The sequence below is a fragment of the Halichoerus grypus genome, chromosome 9, assembly GCF_964656455.1.
Source record: "Halichoerus grypus chromosome 9, mHalGry1.hap1.1, whole genome shotgun sequence".
NCBI lineage: Eukaryota > Metazoa > Chordata > Mammalia > Carnivora > Phocidae > Halichoerus > Halichoerus grypus.
The window spans coordinates 71,901,459-71,925,792 of record NC_135720.1 but is presented as its reverse complement, the minus strand read 5'-3'; the positions used below and the strand labels follow the sequence as shown (position 1 = coordinate 71,925,792).

At 38.5% G+C, this 24,334-nt stretch overlaps 1 protein-coding gene and 1 long non-coding RNA gene across 9 annotated transcripts in view; one reads left to right on the top strand and one right to left on the bottom strand.

Moving 5' to 3' along the window:
- Positions 1–20,907, bottom strand: part of SNX14 (sorting nexin 14) — an 88,965-nt gene extending 68,058 nt beyond the window's left edge. For 5 of the 8 annotated variants that reach the window (XR_013441189.1, XR_013441188.1, XM_078055025.1 and 2 more), the window contains exons 1-4: positions 20,601–20,907; positions 3,821–3,941; positions 3,235–3,311; positions 3,073–3,151 (exon numbers count right to left, since the gene is read on the bottom strand). Coding sequence is in view for 6 of the 8 variants with exons in the window: in XM_078055025.1 (XP_077911151.1) it covers positions 3,073–3,151; positions 3,235–3,311; positions 3,821–3,941; positions 20,601–20,800 (477 nt within the window). In the remaining 2 variants the exon portion in view is untranslated. Of the gene's footprint in view, positions 1–3,072; positions 3,152–3,234; positions 3,312–3,820; positions 3,942–14,831; positions 15,000–20,600 lie in introns of all 8 variants that reach the window. The other 3 variants (XM_078055026.1, XM_078055029.1, XM_078055030.1) reach the window with 2 other exon arrangements.
- Positions 20,031–22,580, top strand: LOC144379065 (uncharacterized). Its single transcript, XR_013441190.1, has 2 exons — positions 20,031–20,344; positions 20,558–22,580. It is a non-coding gene; the product is annotated as an uncharacterized LOC144379065 (long non-coding RNA).
- Positions 22,581–24,334: the final 1,754 nt, after the last annotated feature.

The following is a 24,334-nucleotide window of genomic DNA, read 5'->3' as shown; positions in this document are numbered from 1 at the left end:
GACATACACACATTTATAAACATTCCCACAATTAAAAAAACAAACCAACTTAAATTGTTCTTGACTCTGAAGTTTCACTGAACTAAAAGTTCTATGGAAAGAAGGAAAATAATAGATTAGTCTTTTGAATTCCTAACTCTCTCTACAAATCAGTATTCCCAGAATAAAATGAAGAAACAAGTAGGTCAGACTTACATAAGGGGTCAAAATTAGCTATCAGTGATTGCTTTTGAAGGGAGAATAGTGACTAAAAGGGAGTATGAGGGGGGACTTCTGGGGTGCTAATAATGCTTTGTTTCTTGATCTGGGTGCTGGTTATACGGATATGTTCACTTTGTGAAAATTTTAGCTGTAAATTAAAAATCAGTATATAAATTGTAAGTGAAAAAGTAACAAAACAAAAGAAACGCTGGGTGTAAAATTTTCCATTTCTTAACTCTGGGTGCAGCATTATGTTAATTTTTAAAAGGACTTGCAACAGTGGGCAGTAACTTTCAAAAGTAGTAGGGAGAGAATGAACAAAGGTATCTAATCTGACTATATGCCTATATTCCTTCTCTGGCAGCAGCAAGGAAGGTTATAGATTCTCTAAATATTAAGGCAAGATTTGGTTTTTAATTAGAAAAACTAAGCACTAGTGATACAAGTTGGGAAAGTAAGATACAGAGAAATAGGGATATGACACAGAAAGGAGACTAGAAAATTTATCATAAATAATATTTGGTCTTACTTTAATCCCCACATCCAATCACCAAATATTACTGATTTTACATCCTAAGTAGCTCTTTTCTATAGCTCCACTGTTCAGTCCTTATCTTCTCACCCCTATATTGTAGCAAGAGCCTCTGAACTAGAATCCCTCCTTCCAAACTAGCTCCCGTCCATCCTCCACAGAGCTGCCAAATTAATCTAAAACATACATTCGAACACATCATTCCCCTGCATAAAATCCTCAATTTATCAAACCACAATATATCAGAGTAAGAAAAGTGGAGCTACACTGGTTTTGAAGGGGTGGAAGAAAGCTGCCTGTTAGCAGCTGTGACCATTTACTTCCTTTTCACTTCCCATTGTATCCTATGACTCACATCTGAAAACTCCAGTTACACACTTCAAAAATCAGTGGCTTCTATGATCAATTAAACTCCTTCAGCAAGGCCCTTTAAGTCTTTTTATGATCAGATTTCTAAAGAGCCATATAAAAACTGGTTAAGAACTAAGTCAGACCCAAGTTTTAGAGTAAGTTCTGCTACCAGCCAGCGATGAACTTAAGAAAATTAAAACCCTCTAAAGCCCAGTTTTGGTAAAATCAATAATAGCACCGACTTTATAGGTTGTATGATTCCAGAAAATAACATACAGTAATTAGTACAGTGCCTAATACAGCAAGTAACCAATAAATATTAGCTACTAGAATACAGTCTCTTCAATGTCCACATCCTTCCTCACATTTTGCTTCCAGCTTACTGAACACCTTATTCGAAGCCTCCCTTTCCTTTCAAAAGCTCTTCCCAAACCCTGAAATACCCTTTCTCACACTATCAGTCTGGCAAACTTGTAGTCATACTTTCTGATTGCCCCTCTCAACAGTTATGCATTTCTTCCTCTGTACTAATAATATACATTGTACATTTCTTCCATTATTGCCTGTATTCACACCATATTGTATTTACCTATTTATATGTCTACCTCCCCTCCTAGACTCAAGTTCCTAGAAGAAAGGAACCATATCTTATTTCTCCTTTTATTCCTGGGGCCTAGTCCAGTTCCTGACTATAGTAAGATCTCAAAAAATTCTTTAAATGTTGGAGCTAATATTTATTGAAAACCAATATGAGCCAGGCAGTAGGCCAAGAGCTTCACATAAGTTCTTTTTTTTTTTTTTTTTTAAGAAATGGATGAAGTGTCAAAGACCCACAAATAGTACTCTTACTAGAGGTCTTCTCTTCAGCAGACCTCAAATCGGCACTCTAACAGAAATGTAATGTGAGCTACATACCTAATCTTACATTTTCTAGTAGCTACATTTTTAAAAAGTAAAAAGGAAACAGGTGAAATTAATTTTATGATATATTTTATTTAACCCAATACATCCAGAATATTATCATTTCAACATGTAATCAATAAAATACATAATAGGATATTTTACATTCCTTTTATCTTACTAAATCCTCAAAATCACATCTCAATTTGGACTGACCCATTTCCATATGTTTATGAACAGCCACATGCGGATAGTGGCTACCATACTGGATAGCACAGTCTTAAATCGAGGAATCTTGAAGATGAAAATGAAGAAGAAAAAAGAAGAAATGAAAAAAAAAAAAAGTGCCAAGAGTTTGGCATTTATGCAGCATACTTTTAGCCAAAGGATACAAATTGGGAAAAAAAGATAATGAGGCAGGATTCAGATGCCTAATGCTATTCTTCAATTAATTAGCATTCAATTTAATTCAGTATATGTCTACCAACTACCAACAACATATCTGGCACCATACCTGGTGCTGGGAACAAATTAGACCCCATTTACTGCCTTCAAGGACTTGACTCCTTTCTTAGATCAATGGGGAAAACAAGTGTCTAAAAGAAATAACTAAAATATATATGTTACCAAAAAAGTACATATAAAATGTGACTGTAACAAAGATAAGGGAGCATGCTTTCTATTCCTACATTACAGGGAAACAGTGAAAAGTATCCCATTCTCTGCTCTACCCTCCAGCAAGTGTCAAAACTGGGATAATTCAGCAGGACATACTTGCTTCTTCTAGCTCAGGGTTCCTTTTGGAACTACAAAATGGTATTACCCTACCATAAAGATGACTATTGTTATAAGAATTAAGCAATATCTAGGTAAAACAGTTCTGTCTTTGGCGAAAATGTTCATTTAAATTAGACATGGGATCCAAAAACATTTCTATCTTACCATCTGAGTCACATATTTCATAATAATCAACTATTTAGTTAAGAACTGATTAGATGGCATATATTAAGATGTTCCACAATTAAATTTCCATTGGTATTTAATATTTCCGCTTGAGTATATTTGGCAATGTTAATTAAATCAATTACCTCTGAGAGAGATGCATCAACCTTGGAAGAAATTTTCAGATCTAGCCACGGCTGGTAGTTTTCAAGTAGTAAGGAAGGCCTAAATAGAAAATCATACAATTAAACTGCCTGAAATCCAAAATGTAATTGGAAGGATCAACAAATAAAAAATGTTTAACTTACCTATGCCGTTTACATTTCACTTTACCGCAAACAGCACAACTACGACCTTGAGGAAATAATTCTTGAAGTCCTAACTGCTAAAAAAGGGAAATGGGGAAGGGGAGAGATTTGTCTTAGTTTACACATAATCTTTACCGAAGAGAATCAACTTTTCAAAAGTTTATTAATCAATGTATAAATTCAGAGAATATTTTTTAAATTATTATTTGTCTGCAGTAACACTGAAACCATGCTTTGTAATAACTACTACTGGCTAAACTGCCAAATAAGAGAGAAAAAATACCCAACTTTGGGAACGTCTGTTTTAATTTATTGTCCTCATAGTTAATATGCAGTTAGAGGACACTCCAAAATTATGGATCCCAACTTTTTGAGAAGTATTTTCTTTTTATAGCTCCTTGTAGAGCTGTATACCTTAAAAATATACACATATGTAAATTTCACTTCGAATCATGTTCTGATGTCTTCCATTATTAAATGACAGATGGGTTTTTTTAAATCACTGCATTAATATGCTTTCAGTAATATCAAACAGCATAGGTAATATATACTGACTCTTTTCAAAACAAGAACACATAAATTTTACCTTGGGTTTGTATTTTATTGTGAAGAATATATTTGGTAAGAGAGAATCCGGTCCCAATGAGCAATAGAATGTAACAACTCCAGCAACAAATGACCAGAAGATCATTAAAACATGAAGATACCTTAGAAATAAATGAAAATAATTATTACAACCAAAAAAAGTATAAAACTAAAGTTGTCCCTTCATTGATTTGACAAGTATTTATTAAGCACCTACCATATCAGACTGAAGACAGATCTCCAATCATGATGTCTGTGATGTATTTATTTAACTATAAGGATCACAGAAAGCATGCTATCAAATGTATACTTCATTTAAAGTATAAGGAGGTATAAATTCTCAATATTTTACAATTTGGTACCTAGGTTGTTATGTTTGACTAGCTATACTATATTCTTCCGAAATACCTTCCAATGATATTGTAGTATTCATACCCCATCAAAATTCTGATTATCTTTCATTAAATCAAAAAAAAACTTTACTGAGTACCTATTATTTTGTGCCACCCAATACTAGGCTCTGGGGATACAGTCAGGAACAGCATTGCCATGTTCTCTATATGCATGGAAAACATGGTCTGGTAGGTAAGTAAATGAGTACAATACAGTGTGATCATGTGTCTATATCATGACAGAGAAAGCATACATGATATCGGAACACCTCAGGCAGAATATACAATCCAAATTTAAAAGGACAGAAAAGCTTTTTTCAAAGAAAGCAGCTCTGTAGAAAAACTTTAAAGAGTAAGTAGGAGAAACCCAACAGAAGAGAATGGGGTAGACTAATGAGGAACTAAGGAAGAGGCAAGGGAATTCAAACTTGGGAAAACTACATGAACTAAGATCTGAGCATAGCTCCAAGGAAGAAGTGGCTTTAAGATGAATCTTAAAAAAAAACAGGCAGAAGCCAGATAATATGGTGTCATAAAATAAGTCATGTTATCATGTCTCAATACAGGCAGTGCTCATATTGCACAGTCCTGATATGCACAAATTTCCATTACCACGATTTTGTGAAACACCAGTCCCCCAACAACACAGTTCAAATTCCAATTACCACATTGTGTTTATTAACTGGTAACTATATAAAGCACAAACTTTAGTGCTAGTTCTTCCATCCACAAATCACTACGTAGTGAGAAGAGAATGAAGCCAGTCCACAGAAAGAGAAAAAAGGAAGTGAAGAAAGTATCAGTTGTATTTTAAATCCAGGTTCTATGTGTCTCTGAGGCCTAGCTACACTCCAGTTCCTTCTACACTTAAGTAACCTTCCAATGATTCCACTCTTTGCCAAACCTAGTGTGGGTTAATTTCTGTCATCTACCACTAAGAGTCTTAAGTAATACCCTGGAGGCGATGAAGAGTTGTTTTTTTTTTTTTAAGATTTTAGGAATTTTTAGAAGGTTTTTTTTTTTTTAAGATTTTATTTATTTATTTGACAGAGAGAGACACAGCAAGAGAGGGAACACAAGCAGGGGGAGGGGGAGAGGGAGAAGCAGGCTTCCCGCTGAGCAGGGAGCCCAATGTGGGGCTCGACCCCAGGACCCTGGGATCATGACCTGAGCCGAAGGCAGATGCTTAACAACTGAGCCACCCAGGTGCCCAGGAATTTTAGAAGTTTTAAGGAGAGTAAGATTGCTAGACTTTATAATCAAAAGACCACTCTGGCTGCAATATGGAGAAGAGCCTAAACTAGAAACATGCAGACTAACTAGAAAGCTGAAATAATCTACCGGAGTCAAAGGATAGCCTATACTAGGGAAGAGACTTAGAGATAAAAAGCTGATTGTCTTGAAACATTTAGGAGGAAGAATTAAGAGGACTAAGTTGTTGATTAATGTGAGCAGAAGGGATAGGTAAGAAATCAGTTCTCTTTGGGCACACTAAATTTCAAGTATCTTAAAACATGGCACGCAATTGGGGCACCTGGGTAGCTCAGTTGGTTGAGTATCTGACTCTTTCAGCTCAGATCATGATCTCAGGGTCCTGGGTGGGATAGAGCCCGGAGTCAGGCTCTTCACTCAGTGTCTGCTGAAGATTCTCTCTCTCTCCCTCCCCCTCTACCCCTTCTCACACTCGCTCACTCGCTCTCTCTCTCTAAAATAAATCTTAAAAAAAATGGCAAATAGAAATGTTTCATGAGCAATTAAATACTGAGTAGTTTAAATCTCTGCAGAGAATATGAGCTAAGTAAAAAAGTTTGGGGATTATCACATAAAGATCACTGAAGTCATGGGAATAAATGAAACGACCAGGGAGGAGCTGCAGAATGAAAAAAGAAGAGACATTTAAGAAATAAGCAGAGCAAGAGAAATTTATAAAGGAATCTATTAATTAGAAGAGCTGGGAGAAAAAAAAAAGAATCAAGTCATAGGGGCCCCTGCGTGGCTTGGTCAGTTAAACATGTGCCTTCAGCTCAGGTCACGATCCCAGGGTCCTGGGATCTAGCCCCGCATCAGACTCCCTGCTCAATGGAGAGCCTGCTTCTCCCTCTCCCTCTGCCTCTCCCCCCGCCACTCATGCCCTCTCTTTCTCTCTCTCTCTCCCTATCTCAAATAAATAAAGAAAATATTTTTTTTAAGATTTTATTTGAAAAAGATTTTATTTATTTATTTGACAGAGAGAGAGAGACACAGCAAGAGAGGGAACACAAGCGGGGGAGTGGGAGAGGGAGAAGCAGGCTTCCCGCTGAGCAGGGAGCCGGATGCAGGGCTCAATCCCAGGACCCTGGGATCATGACCTGAGCCAAAGGCAGATGTTTAACAACTGAGCCACCCACGCGCCCCAAATAAATAAAATCTTAAAAAAAAAAAAAAGAATCAAGTCATAAAGGTTGTCAAGGTAAAAAAAAAAAAAATTCAACAGGGATGAAGTAGTTAACATGATCAAATATTTTAAAATTTAAGTGAGAGAATGAGAAGTTTTAGCAACAAAAAAAGGCATTGATGAACCAGCAAAAGCAGTTAGTAGAATGCCAAAGGAATGCAGTGATTAAAGAGTGAAATGAAGGTAAAAAAGTGAAATTGGGGGATGCCTAGGTGGCTCAGTCAGTTAAGCATCGGACTCTTGGTTTTGGCTCAGGTAATGATCTCAGGGTCATGAAATCGAGTCGTCCCATGTCAGGCTTCACACTCAGCAGGGAGTCTGCTTGAGATTCTCTTTTTCCCTCTCTCTGCCCCTCCCCCACTAAAAGAAGTGAATTGGTAAATGTGGATAATTCTCTTTTTAAAGGAAGAGCAGGCTAAGGTTGTGCCTGGAGAGAGATAATGACTGAAAATGTTTAGTAAAACCTAATCATATTTAAAGGTTGACAGGATATTAGGAGATAAGAGAAAAAGACATAGCAGAAGAAGAGTGAATTGAATTAATAATGTCCTAGAGAAGATAGCAGTAGTTGGGATTCAGAGCCTAAACAGAAGAAATAGTTACACGAGGGAGAGATAACTCTTCCCAAATACCAGAGAGAAAGAATAAATGGATGAGAATGCACTTAACCTGTAGATTCAGTAGTGAGGATTAAAAGCAATATGATGTCCTTTAAGTGAAACAGGAAATGCTGAGAGAGAAAGGCAAATGTGGCAATATCAGAAGTTCTAGCAGATTGGGGAAGTTCTGAAAGAGCTGCTGGGCAGAAGTAAAGAAAAGAGTATTCTGAGGAACTGCTGGGGAGTTAAATTTACAGGTTTGGGATTTTCTCTAGCATCATTCAGTAACCAGGATATAAACACTAAAAAAGCAAGCAGCATCACTGATCCAAGATTTGAATTTTGTCAGGTGAGTGCGATAGAAGGGAGTTAAGGATACTGGCAATAGAGTAGTTGAAGTGATGGACCATGGATTCTAAGCTAGACCAACTCTAAACTGCATAGGAAAGTAAAAACAGAGAAGAAATAGAAAGAAAAGGAGTCAGGAGGCTGAGAAGTCAAGGAGCAGGTACAGTGTGACTGACTGAGAGAAGCAGCCGGTCAGCAAGTGGGATACTTGCTTTTTAAGATTTCAGAGGTAGAGTTCTTTCTGGTGATAACAAGGGCTACCATATGTTGATCCAAGTGGGAAGCTAAAGAGGAATCACCTCACAATAGAATATTTATTTGGTGGGTTATTCACACAAGCACTGAAGTCACCTAGAATGATGACACGATTTAAAATGGAGAGGAAGTCTATAAGCCACAAAAGTCATCTATAGATGAGCACAAATGACCTGGAGATTGATATCAATGAGAAAACAGACAAATGGCATAGGTTTCAAAGGAGTAAAGGACTTCTGCTCCCTTGACAGAATGACTGGTACCAGACTTGCCTTCCTACCATAAACAACTATAAAACAGGATGGCTCAGTCGGTTAAGCGGCTGCCTTCAGCTCAGGTCATGATCCCAGCGTCCTGGGATTGAGCCCCGCATCGGGCTCCCTGCTCAGCCGGAAGCCTGCTTCTCCCTCTGTCTGCCACTCCCCCTGCTTGTGCTCTCACACACTCTCTCTCTCTCTCTCTGACTGAAAACAAACAAATAAACAAAAAAACATACGCAGTAACTATTTCCAGGCACCGGACAATAGGTAATACAGGACTATAATTTTTAAGAGAAAGGAAGCACACAATTGAGTTCCACATCCATCCCAGTTCTCCGACTGACGACAATTTACCAAATGCAGTATGGAATAGAAAGGATTACAGAAGACCTGGGAGTTCAGAATTGGGAAATAAACAGCACCAAGTAGTAAGAAGAGGTGAAGATGGATGATTAGAGGTGCTTACCTATTACAGACAGTGACCAAGTAAATATGAAAGCTGTGAGACAAAGGCTGAGGCACCAAACCAGATGAATTGCCTGGTCTTACTGTTGCGTGCAGAACAAAATAAAAACCCCTTAAACCTTTACGGTCCCTTTTGATCTGGCCCCAGTTCACTCTTCTACTCTTATTTCTTCCCATTCCTTTTTTTTTTTTTTTTTTTAATAATCTCTACACCAAGCATGGGGCTTGAACTCACAACTCGCAGGCTCTAATGACTAAGCCAGCCAGGCACCTCTCTTCTCATTCCTGTATACAAAACCTCACTCCAACCAAAATAGCATACTTGACATCAAGCTTTTAAAAAAAACCTTATACTTGGAAACTAACTCAAATTATAGAGGTATTTCAGAGAGAAAATTATCAAATTCCTGTTCACAGCTGCTTACCAAAATTCATTTTGACCCAGACAGACATGACTCAGAATTCAGAATTTTTAGGATTTTTGAACAGTTATATAGTACATATTTCATACATAATTTAACACTCCCAATGAGATCTAATGCAGTACTCCATAATTAGATATTAACATTTCTGCAGCAAAACATAAAAGCAGTAAGAAATAAATAAGTCAGAAATAAAGACTATAAATAGGGGCGCCTGGGTGGCTCAGTCAGTTAAGCATCTGCCTTCAGCTCGGATCACGATCTCAGCGTCCTGGGACTGAGCCCCACATCAGGCTCCCTGCTCAGCGGGGAACCTGCTTCTCCCTCTCCTTCTGCCTGCCACTCCCCCTCCTTGTGCTCTTTCTCTCTATCAAATAAATAAATAAAATCTTAAAAAGAAAGACTATAAATAGTCTCATGTCTATTCAGGTCAGGTTTTGTCATCAAATGTAATTGGTACAAACTTACGGGAAAAGTTACTTCTTCAGAGCTTTTGATTTCAGAATTACAGATTAGGAATTGTAGACCTGTAGATCAAATGACAGACCTTAGACTGAATGACAATAAATACTACATGCAATACATGTGGGCTTTAACTAAGGCAAGCAATATCTAAGGTATTATTTAAGAAGAAAATCTATATCCTTAAATGCATTAATCCAGTGGTTCTCAACCAAGGGTGTTTTGCCCCACAGGCGGCATTTGGCAGTATATGCAGACATTTTTGATTGTCACTGTGGAGAGGGGGAAAGGGAAAGTGCACTATTGACATCAAGTGGCTAGAGACCAAGACTGCTGCTGCTAAATATCCTACAATGCACAGGCCAGCCCCTCACAACAAAAAGTTATCTAACCCAAATTATCAATAGTGCTGAGATTGAGAAACCCTGCATCAATCAGAGACAAATACTAAAACCAGGAAGCTAAGCATTCAGAAAGCTGGAGAAGAAAACAGGATCCAAACACATAAAAAGGAAGGAAACAATAAAGAATAGAAATCAATAAAGCAAACAACAATGACAAGAGGAAATAACAAATATAAGCTCGGTTTTTGAAAAATTAATAAAATAAGCAAAGCTCTAATTGGATTTATCCTCCTTTTCCAATTTGAGCTGTACTTTACTGTAGCTAAATAGACCTAACAGGCGAAGTAAAGCAATTCTAGAAGAAAAAAAAAGAGAGAAAAAGAATTCAAATTTTAAAATATACAAGGAATGAAAAAATGAGAAAATCATCATGTTGCAACCTATAATGAAGTAACTCAGGGAATAAATAAATGGTAAAACAAAAGAAGTTTGTTGGGCAAAGTATTAGCTGTCACTACCCAAATCCACAAAAAGTAAGGCAACTCCATCTTATGTAGAATTATCCTCTCATGTGATACAATAAGATGAACAGAGCATCTTCAAAGTATTCTTGCACACACACAAAAATTTAAATCTAATCAAATTTATAAATCGAACACCCTGTCCACAAAAAATATGCAGGTAAGGATAAAAAAAACAAGACACCATGAGGAACCTAACAGCTAAAGTGTGAACAAATGACCCAGTTTCTTCAAGTCAATGGTGGGGAGAGGGGAGAGACGCAGGTAAGAAGGAATGTTCTAGATCCAGGTAAACAAACTATGGCTTGTGGGCCAAATGCCACCTGCTTTGGTATGGCTCTCAAGCTAAGAGAGGTTTTTACATTTTTTAAGGGTTCTTTGAAAAGAAAAAAAAAAAAAAAGAATATGGGACAGAGACCTGATGCAGCCCAAAGTCTAAGATATTTACTATCTGACACTTCATAGAAAAATGTTTGCCAACTCTGACTCTAAATTAGAAGAGATTTACAAAAGCTTAAGAGATGTAGCTCCCACATACAATGAGTGGACCTATTTTAGATCCTGATTAGTATAGATAACACTACAAATTTTTACACAATTAGGAAAATTTGATTATGGACTTGTCATTAGATGATATTAACCAACTACTGTTAATTTTTTAAGGTTATGGCTTTGTGTAGAAGTGATTTTTAAAATGGAGGAAGATTAGATATTTTTCAAATATGTAAAATATTGATGGTTGTTGAGGCTGAGTGATGGGTGCTTAGAAGTTCCTTGTACTCTCTTTTTTCTATGTATGCTTGGAAATTTTCATAATCAAGAACTAATAAAAAAGACAAGGTTTTAGCAAGACAGATCAAGGAATAAAAGAAAAAGAGAGAATACAAATATACAAAATACAGAATGAAGAAGAAATAATGACAGCTAAAACTGAAATGAAAAATTAAACTATGAACAACTAGTTCATAAACTGGATAACCTACAGGACATAAATTTTTGGAAAAAGACAAAAATGCTAGAAATTAGTAAGTGAAGAACTAGATAACTTATATAGACCAATTATCATTACAGGAATTAAAACAGTAATCAGAGACATGGCTGGGGGGGGGGGGAAGACCCTGGCCCAAATGGTTTTACCAAACTGTAATGAGACAGATAATCCCCATCCTATATAGATGACTTCAGGAAAAAAAAAAAAAAAAGAGAGAGAGAAAAAGCTGCTAATTTAAAAGGACTAATATAATTTTAATTCCCAAATCAGATAAAGACAATATAAGAAAATCATTAGGTCTATTTTACTTATAAAATACTTAGTAAAATATTAGTTAACTAAAACTAGCAGCATATCATAAAATAAAAAATAATACATCATAAGAAAAGCATGTTTTTAAATAGCTCATTATCTTTAAATCTACACCATCATAGACTAAAGGAGAAAAAAAAAAATCAAAACAATGATATCTCTTGATCTAACAATGAGTTCACAGGGAACAGAGAGGGAAAAGAACATACCCACAACACTACAGACTATAAAAAACTCCACAGGGGCGCCTGGGGTGGCTCAGTCGTTAAGCGTCTGCCTTCAGCTCAGGTCATGATCCCAGGGTCCTGGGATCAAGCATCAGGCTCCCTGCTCAGCTGGAAGCCTGCTTCTCCCTCTCCCACTCTGCCTGCTTGTGTTCCCTCTTTCGCTGTCTCTCTCTGTCAAATAAATAAATAAAATCTTTAAAAAAATAAACAAAATAAAATAAAATAAAAAACTCCACAAAACATATGGCCCAGTTTCTTCAACAAATAAATTGCAAGGTTAAAACAAAGTGGGATGGTGCACCTGGGTGGCTCAGTTGGTTAAGTGACTGCCTTCGGCTCAGGTCATGATCCTGGAGTCCCTGGATCGAGTCCCGCATCAGGCTCCCTGCTCAGCAGGGAGTCTGCTTCTCCCTCTGACCCTCCCCGCTCTCATGTGCTCTCTCTCATTCTCTCTCTCTCAAATAAATAAATTAAATTAAAAAAAAAAAAACCAAAGTGGGATGTATGGGGAGGGGAGGTAACTTTCAAATTAAAAGACCATATTTGGATCTTAATTTGATTAACTGTAAAAAGCCATTTACAAATAAGATTCATAATTATGGATAGAGCAATAGAAACATCATAAAGCATGTGAAAATATAGTAAAATGTTAGTGGTAAAATCTAGGCAGTACATAACTGGTCATCTATTGTAAATTCATACACTGATGTATGCTTAAAAATTTTTTTATCATAAAATGATGGGGGGGAATTCTAGCAAATTCAGGGAAATATGACCATTGAATGGATATTTGATGATGTTAAGAAATTACCTTTTTTTGATGTGAAGTGGTATTATGGTTATGGAAGAAAAAAAGGACTTATCTGTTAAGAGACACATACTGGAATTTTTAATGTTTATAGATAAAATATGTCATGCGGGATTTGCTTCAAAATAATTGAGGGGGGGGTGATATTTGACCTGAGCTGATAGTTTTTTAAGCTTGGTAACAGATACTTAACAGGTTTCATTATACAATTCTATTTTTATTTTATGTATGTTTAAAATATTCCATAATAAACATTTTTTAAATGAATAAAAGGCGATTAAAAAGACACAAGAACAGATCTGAATGAATGGAGAGATTATTTATGTTCATGGATGAAACCTTTAAAAATAGTAAAGATATAAATTCTACCCAGATTAATTCACAAATTAATAATACTGTGGTGGTATTAAATATGACTGCAAATTCTTTGACACTCTTCACATCAAAAACAGGAATGTAATTTCCTTCCCCTTGAATAGGGGTTATAGCCTTAATAACACTACAACTAAGAGAATGTAGCAGAAGTGAAGCTACCTAACCTCCAAAACTAGGTCATAAAATGGATATGGCTTCCAGCAGGCTCCCTTTCTCAGGATGCTCACCTTTGTAAGCCAGCACCATGTTGGGGAAAAAAGCCACACGTAAAGGCCATATGTACAGGTTCTGGCCTATAGTCTTTCTGAGATCACAGGCAACAACCAGCATCAACTGTCACATACGTGAATGAAGAAGCCAACAATTACTTTTCTAGCCCCCTGCCTCATGGTGCCCAGCTGATGATGCACAGTGAATAGCAATTAGCTGTACTCACCAACTCCTGCCCAAATTACAGTTCTGTGAGCAAATAAGATGTTGTTGTTAACTTAAACCACAAATTTTGGGGATGGTTTGTTATGTGACAATATATAAACAACCAGAAACTACAATCAAAATTCCAGCTCAATCTTTTGAGAAATTTAATATATTCATTCTAAATGTATAGGGAAAATAAAGGTTTATTTACTTATTTATTTTTAGATTTATTTACTTAGTTGAGACACACAGAGAGTGCACACACAAGCACACAGAGGGAGAAGCAGACTCCCTGCTGAGCAGGAAGCCTGATGCAGGGCTCGTTCCTAGGACGCTGGGATCATGACCTGAGCTGAAGGCAGATGCTTAACCTACTGAGCCACCCCGGTGTCCCAAAAATAAAGGTTTAAAAAGAGCTATGCCAACTTTGGATAAGAAGGGCCAAGAGTGAGAATTTGTCCTAGCAGATATAAAACCACACTGTGAAATATAACACTATTGTTAAAAAAAAAAAAAAATCTGGTACTGTTATAGGAAGAGAAAAATAAAGAGAAGAAACAGAACTTAGAAGTTTGGGAACAAAATATATGATATCCTAGAGTCTGTCTGTCTGGGTTCAAATTCTGGCTATGACACAATGCAAATTACCCTCTCTGAGTCTTGTTTGGCCCACTATAAAATGAGGTAGTAATAATACCTAACTCAAAGTTGTTACGATGATTAAATAAGATCACAAAATGCTTAGAATAGCCTGTCACATACTAAGTTATAAGTGTATGTAAGCCAGTTGTGGTAATTTAAAAAACAAAGAATCATCAATGAAGTAAAAAGACAACCTATGGATGAAATGTGAAAAAAATATTTGCAAACCATATATGTGATAAGGAGTTAATATCCAAAATACATAAAGAATTCATACAACTTGGGACAACCTTGCACTTCAACAGGAAGAAGCCTACTTTAGTACTCCAGCAAGGGGAAGAAATTTTTCTTGCACAGCAACAAGCCCAGCCAATAAGAATATACCACAACTCAAGCAATGAGAAACCACCACCACCCTGCATTGTCCCTTTCTTCCAATGGACTTTTATTCAAAGCAGACCCTCCCATCTTCCTCCTTTTCTCTATTAAATTACATTCCTCTCCTTTGATCTTCAGGCTTGTCTCTGGTTTCCCATAGCAATTGCCCATTGCTCTACTATTCCTGAATAAACCCATTTTGCTGGTTAAAAAAGGAAAAAAAAGTGTGCAGAGGACCTAAATACACATTTCTCCAAAGAAGTTATATGAAATACCAACAGGTACATGAAAAGATGTTCAACATCATCACAGTCATTAGGAAGATGCAAATTAAAACCATAATGAGATATCACCTCACACCTGTTAGAATGGCCACCATCAAAAAGACAAGAGATAGGGGTGCCTGGGTGGCTCAGTTGGTTAAGCATCTGCCTTCGGCTCAGGTCATGATCCCAGGATCAAGCCCCGCATCGGGCTCCCTGCTGAGCGGAGAGCCTGCTGCTCCCTGTTTGTGCGCGCTCTCTGTCTCTGCCAAATAAATAAATAAAATCTTTTTTAAAAAAATTAAAAGTATTTTTTAAAAAGACAGTAAATAACAAATGCTGGTACGGATGTGGAGAAAAGAGAACCCTTTGTGCTATTGGTGGAATGTGAACTGATACAGCCACTATGGAAAACAGTTTGGAGGATTTCCAAAAAGTTAAAAATAAAACTACTATATAATTCAGCAATTCCACTTCTGGGAAAATATCCAAAGGAAACAAAAACACTAACTCAAAAAGATATCTGCACCTCCGTGTTCACAGTAACATTATTTACAACAGCCAAAATATGGAAACAACTTAAGTGTCCACTGACAAATGAACAGACAAAGAAGCTGTGGTGTGTGTGTATATATATACACACACAAAAGAATATTATTCAGCCATAAAAAATGAGGAAATCCTACCCCATTTGGGACAACATGGATGGACCTTAATGGCATTATGGTAAGTGAAATAAGTCAAATAGAGAAAGGAAAAAAGAAAAATAGTGCATGATCTCACTTATATGTAAAATCTTAAGAAAAAAAACTCAGAAAAAGAGATCAGACTTGTCGTTACAAGAGGTGGAGCATAGGGGAGAAGAAATTGCAGGAAGGTGGTCAAGGTACAAACTTCCAAGATGATAAATAAGTACTAGGGATATAATGTACAACATGATGACTACAGCTAACAATTAAGCTACAATTAACTAATTAAAACTACAATGAGCTACCTCTATTCACTAAAATGACTAAATTAAACCTACAGACAATATCAGACGGAACAGTCAAATGTTTTGGCAGGAGTGTAAATTAGTACAACTACTTTGGGAAACTATCTGGCAGTATCTACTTAAGTTAAACAAACACATACACTATGACTAAGCATTTCCATCCATGGGCATCTACCCAAAAGAAATAAATCTATCAAAAGAAATATATATAAGAATATTCATAACAGCATTATTCATAATAGCTAAAAACTGTAAACAAGTCAAATGCCCTTCAACAGAAGAATGGCTAAACAAAGTATGTCATATTCCCAGTGGAATACTGCACAATAACAAAAGAGACTGAAGTCCTGACGTACACAACAATATGGACAAATCTCAAAAGAGTTGAGAGAAAAAAAAAAGAAAAAGAAACTAGATACAAGAGGACCATATAATTCCATTTATATGAAATACAAAAACAAGCAAAACTGATCAATGGTAACTGAGGTTACTAACAAGGGAGTCTACTGGGGTGCTAGAATAAATGAGACAAAAATAACTGCTAACATTTAATAAGAGTATGTTCTACGTCCTGAGCACCACTCAAAACACTTTCGATGTATTAACCCTTTAATCATCAAAATAATCATATAATGTGGGTACTAGTATTATCCCCCACTTTACAGATAACAGCACTATGACAGATAAAAGTTAGATCCCTTATCCAAAGCTACATAACTGATTAATGAGGGAGGCAGAATAAAATTCTTACATTGAAGTTCAGATTCAAAACTTTCAACCACAACAATAAATTGCCTCAATAATCAAAGAAAACTCTTAATACTACACCTGGGCCAAACAAAACACTCACAAAGTGTTAGTTAGGTATTATTACTATTACCATTATTATTACTAGCATGTAACTTAAAATATTCCTTATTATAACACTGAAATATTCAACACTACCATTAGTAAATGTAATTGTATCTATGCTCCTTGCTTTCCCTAACAATACTGTAACAGTGATTTCACAAATAATTTGAAATATATAAAGTATGTTACTCTATTCATCCCACAAATCATTTATAATAGCCAAAACTTATAGCTATTTATCTTTCCACAGATAAGATTCATAATCTTGGGGCACCTGGGTGGCTCAGTCAGTTAAGAGTCTGCCTTCGGCTCAGGACACGATCCCAGGGTCCCGGGATTGAGCCCCGCATCAGGCTCCCTACTCAGTGGGAAGCCTACTTCTCCCTCTTCTCCCCGCTCTTGCTCGCTCTTGCTCTCTCTCGCTATCTCTGTTGCTATCTCTGTCTCTCTCAAATAAAATCTTTAAAAAAAAAAGATTCATGATCTTAATTCATTTTGAAAGAAAAATTTATATACTAAGTAACACCTTGAAAGAGCAGGATTTAAAGTTTCAAGACTATAAGAGAAAAAATTAATCTTAGGGGTGCCTGGCTGGCTCAGTCGATAGAGCATGTGACTCTTGACCTCAGGGTCATGAGTTCAAGCCCCACAATGGATGTAGAACCTACTTAAAATAAAATTTAAAAGAAATTTTTTAAAATAATTTTGAAAAAGACTATTATTCTAAGTTTAACCATATAGAAGGAAAGCTCCAAATCTCCATACTAACCAGTAAAGATTTTAAATTGAAAATTTCTTTTAAAGTTATTTCTAAAAACTAACTGTTGAAATGCCTGTGTAGAAATCATTTAGGTTTTTTTTTTAAGATTTTATTTATTTATTTGACAGAGAGAGACAGCGAGAGAGGGAACACAAGCAGGCAGAGTGGGAGATGGAAAAGCAGGCTTCCCGCCGAGCAGGGAGCCTGACGCAGGGCTCAATTCCAGGTCCCCGGGATCATGACCTGAGCCGAAGGCAGACACTTAACGACTGAGCCACCTAGGTGCCCCGAAATCATTTAAGATTTTTTTTTAAGTAATCTCTACATCCAACTTGGGGCTCAAACTCACAACCTCAAGATCAAGAGTCGCATGTTCTTCTGACTGAGTCAGCCAGGTGCCCCAAGAAATCACTTATTGATGGTATGCATTAAGCCTATCTTCTCATTTCAAATTTCATCATTATACCCCTAATATTTTTATTATATATATATATATGTTTTTTTTTTAATTTCTGAATAAATGTGCCTCATATTCCCCACTCCCAGAAGGGACCACATTTTCCTATGTAACAATCTTCCAGAGATAGACAAAGCATACATAAACATACGTCTTGGTATGTACATATGAATGTACACACATGTTCTAAAGAAAATCACACAATACACTGAAAAGCACACTATATACTCTGTCGATAGCGATAGCAAGAGCAATAGCAAGAGCAGGAACACAAGTAGGGGGAGTGGGAGAGGAAGAAGCAGGCTTCCCGCTAAGCAGGGAGCCCGATGCGGGGCTCAATCCCAGGACCCTGGGATCATGACCTGAGCCGAAGGCAGATGCCTAACAACTAAGCCACCCAGGTGCCCCTAACCATTCTTTTAGTCAAGACAGTTCTATCATGTTTAAGGTCACTTTTGCTGCTTTCAACAGTAACAAAAGAAAATACAAAAAAATGTATGCAAAAACAATTTCACTCATAAATCCAACCACTCAGAGATAACGTTTATGTATTACATCCTTCTTTCTTTGCATAATACAAATAAAGATACAGAGCAGAGATCAGATGGTATCCTATGACTTCTTAACAACAAAGAACACTATATGCTATAATTAAGTAGGCGACCTCAGAAATCTAGTTCAACCTGATCTTGCATGTCCTACCTTGGACACCTAAACTGACCCATCTACCAAAAGAGATAGGTTAAGAATTCCTGGACAAAACTTACTAATCACAGAACTTTTACCTATCTTTCATACTAAAGCTATTCATCTAGCTTAGAATACCTTCCAGATGACAGAAAGCAAGTAAGTATTTAATAACTCATTTCCACTCTGTTAAGGATTCCCCTTCCTCCATATTCCTAAAATCAAACATCTTACTATCACAATCAAAGCACATTTTCCAGTAAAATATCAGTTGCTACTTAAACCTAATATATTAACCCAGAGTCAACTAACAAGAAAGCAAAATGGGTAGGGAAAAAATTCAACTCCAACAGTCACAGGAAATGGTTACCTTAGAGCAAAATTAATCACCAAATTCCTGGCGAATGCTTTCCCATTCCTATCCTCAGGGATCAACTACCCCAAAATTAAGAGTAGAGATGGTTTCATGTTTAAAACATCAGAAAAAATATCATGCAGATGCCGTTGCTGACAAGTGTCTCAGACTTCTTTCCACCAAGAGCAATTTGGAAATAATCTGAAGGAAAAGTTCTCCTCTGCTACCTATTTCATCATTACCATTTCTGGAAATAGCTAATTGAAGGAAATCAAATTTATTTCAGGGACAGAACCTTCCCATTTCAAAATGTGAACCGAATTTATCAATTTTAACTTTCAAGCTTCCCTTTTGGAATATTCTAGAGATATTGAGATAGGTACTATTTTGCTTTCTGACTTCAACAAATCTTTACGATCATCCATTTTAACCAACCACCCTTTGGGAAAAGCTCCGGCAACAAGATTGTGTGTGAGGACACCTGGGTGGCTCAGTCGGTTTAGGTCCGCCTTCAGCTCAGGTCATGATCCCAGGGTCCTGGGATGGAGCCCCGTGTGCGGCTCCCTGCTCAGTGGGGAGTTTGCTCTCCCTCCCCCTCCGCCCATCCCCCTGCTCCTGCGCGCTAATAAATAAAATCTTTAGTAATAAAAAATTAAAAAAGACTGTGTGTGAGTCCTTCAGCTGAAGACTGTGTGCGTGTGTGCGCTTGGGCTGCGAGATCGTGTGCATGTGTGCACACACGTGTGCATGCTTCGACTGCATGATTGTGCTTGCGCGCTTCAGCTCTAAGACTGTGAGCATGTATGTGCTTCAGTTTTAAGACTGTATGTGTGTGTGCACGCACCCTTCGGCTGTAAGACAGCGCGTATGCACCCTGCGGCTGTTAAGATTGTGTGTACGTGTGTGCGCTTCAGCTGTAAGACTGTGCGTGTGCGCCCTTCAGCTGTAAGAATGTGGGTGTGCATGTGTGCGTGCTTCAGCTGTAAAACTGTGTGTGCGCTCGCGCGCCATGGAGCTCTAAAACTGTGTGTGAGCACCCTTCGGCTGTAAGACTGCGTGTTGTGTGCGCGCGCGCCCTTCGGCTGAGAGACCGTGTGGGTGTGAGCACTTCAGCTGTAAGACTGAGCGTGCGTGTGCGTCCTTTGGCTGTAAGACTGTGCGTGCGTGTGCGTGCGCGCGCCCCTCGGCTGAGAGACCGTGTGTGTGGATGTGTGCACTTCAGCTGTAAGACCGTGAGCGTGCGTGTGCGTCCTTTGGCTGTAAGACTGTGTGGGCCTGTGCGTGCCCTTCGGCTGGAAGACTGTGCGTGCAGTGTGTGCGCATGCGTGTGGTGAGAACGAGGTGAGTCGGCCTAAAACCAGGGCTGCTACAAGACCTGGAACCCTCCTTCGTCAGCTGACTGGACCGACCCTGCAAGGTCTCAAATTGGGACGCACATACAGATTTCACTCCTCTGAAAAACAGCGATGATGGAGCCCCAGGTTCAAGGAACAGGTGAAAAGTAGGTAAGAATCGGGGCCAGGTGTCTCAGGAGACCCGGCCTCAGGAAAGGGGGCACTGGAACGCACCCCACCCCCGCTCGCACTTCCGGGCCCGGACGCTCCGCCCAGCTCCCCGAGGCCGCTGTTCCCAAGGCCTCGCAGCCGGCCGCAAACACCACAGCGGCGCAGCCCCGAGCGGTCTCCACACAGTGAAGTAACACGGGCCCCCGTCCGCAGCCTCGCAGAGCAGCCGCCCGCCAGCTCCGCGCTGCGGCGTTACCTGTTGAGGAGCAGGGAGGCGACGCTGAGGCAGAGCAGCAGGAAGCAGAACAGCGGGTACTGGCGGCAGATCTCGCGTCCCACGTCCAGCCGCAGCCGCTGCTTCAGCTTCTCCCCCATCGTCCTCACCCAGGACACCATCTCCGTTGGCGTGGCCGAAGCTCTGCTACAGACTGAGGCCGAGGTCGAGGCCACCCCCATCAACCTCCCGCGTCTCAGTCCTGCCGGCCGGGCAGCTACCCACACCGCCGCGGACCGGCGGACTGTCCGCAGGCTGCAGCCGCCCAAGGCCCCGCCCAAGGCCCCGCCGCGCGTGCGCAGCCCCCGCCCCCTCCCCTCCGGCTGCCGGCCGGGGGGACTGCCGCACGACGTGCTCGAGGTCGTCACCCCGCGCGAGGCCCAGCGCGTCGCCCCGCTCCGCCCTCTTGGCCAGGGTCGCGCGCCCTCTCCTACGAGGGGCCGGACTCCACTGGCGAGTAGCCTTTTTCGGAAATCGGGGGGAAGCTGCAGCAGCCAGTAACCGCCTGTATCGCGGAGGAGAAAAGGAAGGTTGTGCCCGAGCACGGGAGAAACTACAGCCCTGCACAGCCGCCGGGCCCTGCCTGCGGGACATCCTGAGCTCGCGAAGCCCGCTGGGGACTGTAGTCTTTGTGACGCGAGCCGGCGGAGGGATGGAGTGCGTGGTCGCAGCCCCCGCCACTCTCCACGCCTCCTCAACGTAGGCTCTGCTCCGGATGGGCACAGGTCGAGCTTTACGCGACGCCCAAGGGAGAGAACAGGGGAACGACTCTGAGTACTTAATTGGCTTGGCGGGGGGGGAGGGGAGGCGGTGAGTAAAACATCCCTGGAATACGGCAGGCAAACCCACCGGGCCGCCACCCCTGCGAGAGCATATTCTGCGCGCTCAGGGGCAAGGTAGAGCTCAGGTCACCACGGCCTCGCGGGCCTAATCAAAATCCCAAGCGTTTGGAAGGCAAATTGGCAAGTTAGGTTAAATCCCTTTTGCCTCGTGGAGCTTTCGCTTAAGTCATCCTATTTCTGATTTTTAATTTCCTATTTTCCGCTACTCTGAGAAATGCAGGAAGCCATCGTAACAAGTTAACATTTATTTAGGCGGCGCGCTAAACACTTTAACCTCCACACCTCATGATGGAGGAGGTACTCTGATTTTCCCAATTCACAGCTAGATTACTGAAACATAAAGGAACTTGCTCAGAATCCTACAGCTAGCAAAACCGGGATTTGAAGTAGTTCTAACCCCAGAGCCGGCGCGTCATTTTTATTTCCTTAAGATCTTACCCTCCAAAGTGCAGAACAGATATGTTCAGAAATTATTTTTTTAAAAAATGGTGCATGTACGCTTTCATGAATATTTTCCCATGTTATTATGAATACACAGATCATCTTCAATGATGCATTATTTTCCTTCAGAATGTACCGTCTTTAAACTATTAATGCTATTTAATTTCATTGACATTATAATGATTATTACCATTTTCTATTGTAAATTTATACACATTTCTAATTATTTTTTTAGGATCAACATCAATACAGTTGCTTGATCAAAGGGTAAGAACAAGATACTGTCAAATTTCTTCCTAGAATGGTTTTCCACAGTGGTATATAACATTTCACTGGTCCTCATCATTAGGTATTGTCTAAACTAACATCACAAATATACTCATGCTGTACCATTTCTGATTAAACCATTTAAAATACTGTGTAACATCACTGGAAAACTTAGTGCTTTTTTTTTAATGTTTTAAGGTACACAATTAAATATTTCGTATACTGATTTCACTTTTGCAGCCTTTTTAAAATTATCTTTAAATTAATCTAGAACCCCTTGTTTATATGAACATTCTAGGGTACACTAAAGTATAAAAGGTGTATGTTGAACTAATCTACATGTATCAAGGGCCTACTATGTACTTGAGTAATACTAGGGCAAGTTACTTTATTAAACTTTTCTGTGAAGTTATACTGCCAGTCCTTTTTGTTTAAATACTTTATTTCCTTAAAGGCTTGTTCTGAAATTACTGTTCAACTTTGCACTGAGAACCAGTACATTTCAAAGATAAAATGTTTCCAGTTCAAATTAGACATCTTTAGACATCCAACTTAGACTTTTTCCCATATGAGTTTCTCAGTAGAGGCAATTAGAATAATTTAAATTTTCACATTATGCTTAGAAATGGGAAAAGCAAAAATAAATTTCTGCTATGAAAAGCTATTTAAAATCCACACCTAAAGCAAGAAAAAAAATTTACTGTTGATACAGACCTCATCAAATAAAATAACTTTTTACTTTACTAGATGTTTTCTCATTAACCTTATGATCTAGTATCTACTTTAACACATACACAGAGCTTGAAGTTTTTTTTTTAAAAAACTTGTATTAAGTTTTGAACTTCAAGCAGGGATAGTGCCTATTAAATGCAAAGTGCCTACTAAATGTCTTTATACAATGCTTAATACAAAATTTTTCTTAAATTATTGTATGAATCTATGAATGTGATAAAAGCAGCCAAACCAACTACCTTTATTTGGATAATAACCCAAAATGACAGGGATAAGGGATATCCACAATCAATCCTGATTCTGAAACCAGCTCCACCTTCTGTATTTCATTGAGCAAAGTTAACTTGATCTACCTCAACCCCTGCATCCTCAACTCTAAAACAGAGATCTCTCTTCAGAAGTTTTAGAGATTAAGTTGGGTGGAAAGTGCCTATTAAATGTCTTCATACCAACGCTTAATACAAAATTTTTCTTATTGTATGAATCTATGAATGTGATAAAAGCAGACAAACCAATTACCTTTATTTGGATAATAACCTAAAGTGACAATGACCTGAAATCACAGCTGATACCTAATAAGAGATAGGTCCAAAGAGGTTCACTGCCTGCCCTTAAAGTTCTAGACCTGCAGTGTCCAATACAGTAGCCACTGACCATTATCTGGCTACTGAGCATTTAGAATGTGGCTAGTTTGAATAGACATGTGCTGTAAATGTAAAATACACACCGGACTTCACACGAAAAGAATGTAAATGGTCTCAATTTTTAAAACAATTAAAAATGTTAGTGATTTTTCGAAATAATGAGCTAAAAAACAATAATCTCGTTTCTTATTTCTATAATGTGGCTACATTAATGTAATTTTACTATTAATATAATTTTTAAATCATGTAAGTGGTTTACATTATATTTCTACTGGACAGTGCTACTCCAGACTAATGTTAGCTGTGGAGAGCCAGTACAATTAAATGTGTAAATTTTGGATAAATGCCACAATTACTGTGTATGCCAGGGGTACATTTTCAAACTATAAAAAGTAAAAAATAGTTGATAATGCATTCATCTAAAGGGCTCAAACATTATACTACCATCCAATAAAAGCTCCATTATTTTAATGAATATTTATTGATTTAGCAAATATAAGGCACTGTACTAGATGTGGTGGCAGATACAATGATTTAGATGCATTTTTCTGACCTCCAAAGGCTTACAATCTAGTGGAGACATGTGACACATGAAAATGTATAATACAGGTCATGTTTATATATAAAGGCTATAATAGTAATAGTTTTTTTTTAATGACAAAAGATGAGAAAGAAAAACTTTCTTTAGTGGGGACAGTAATTTAAGCAAAGACTAGGATTTATCTCTGCTTTCACTTAATTTTCACAAGTCACACAGCAATAGGGAATGTTAAGTATTTAAAAAGCTTCT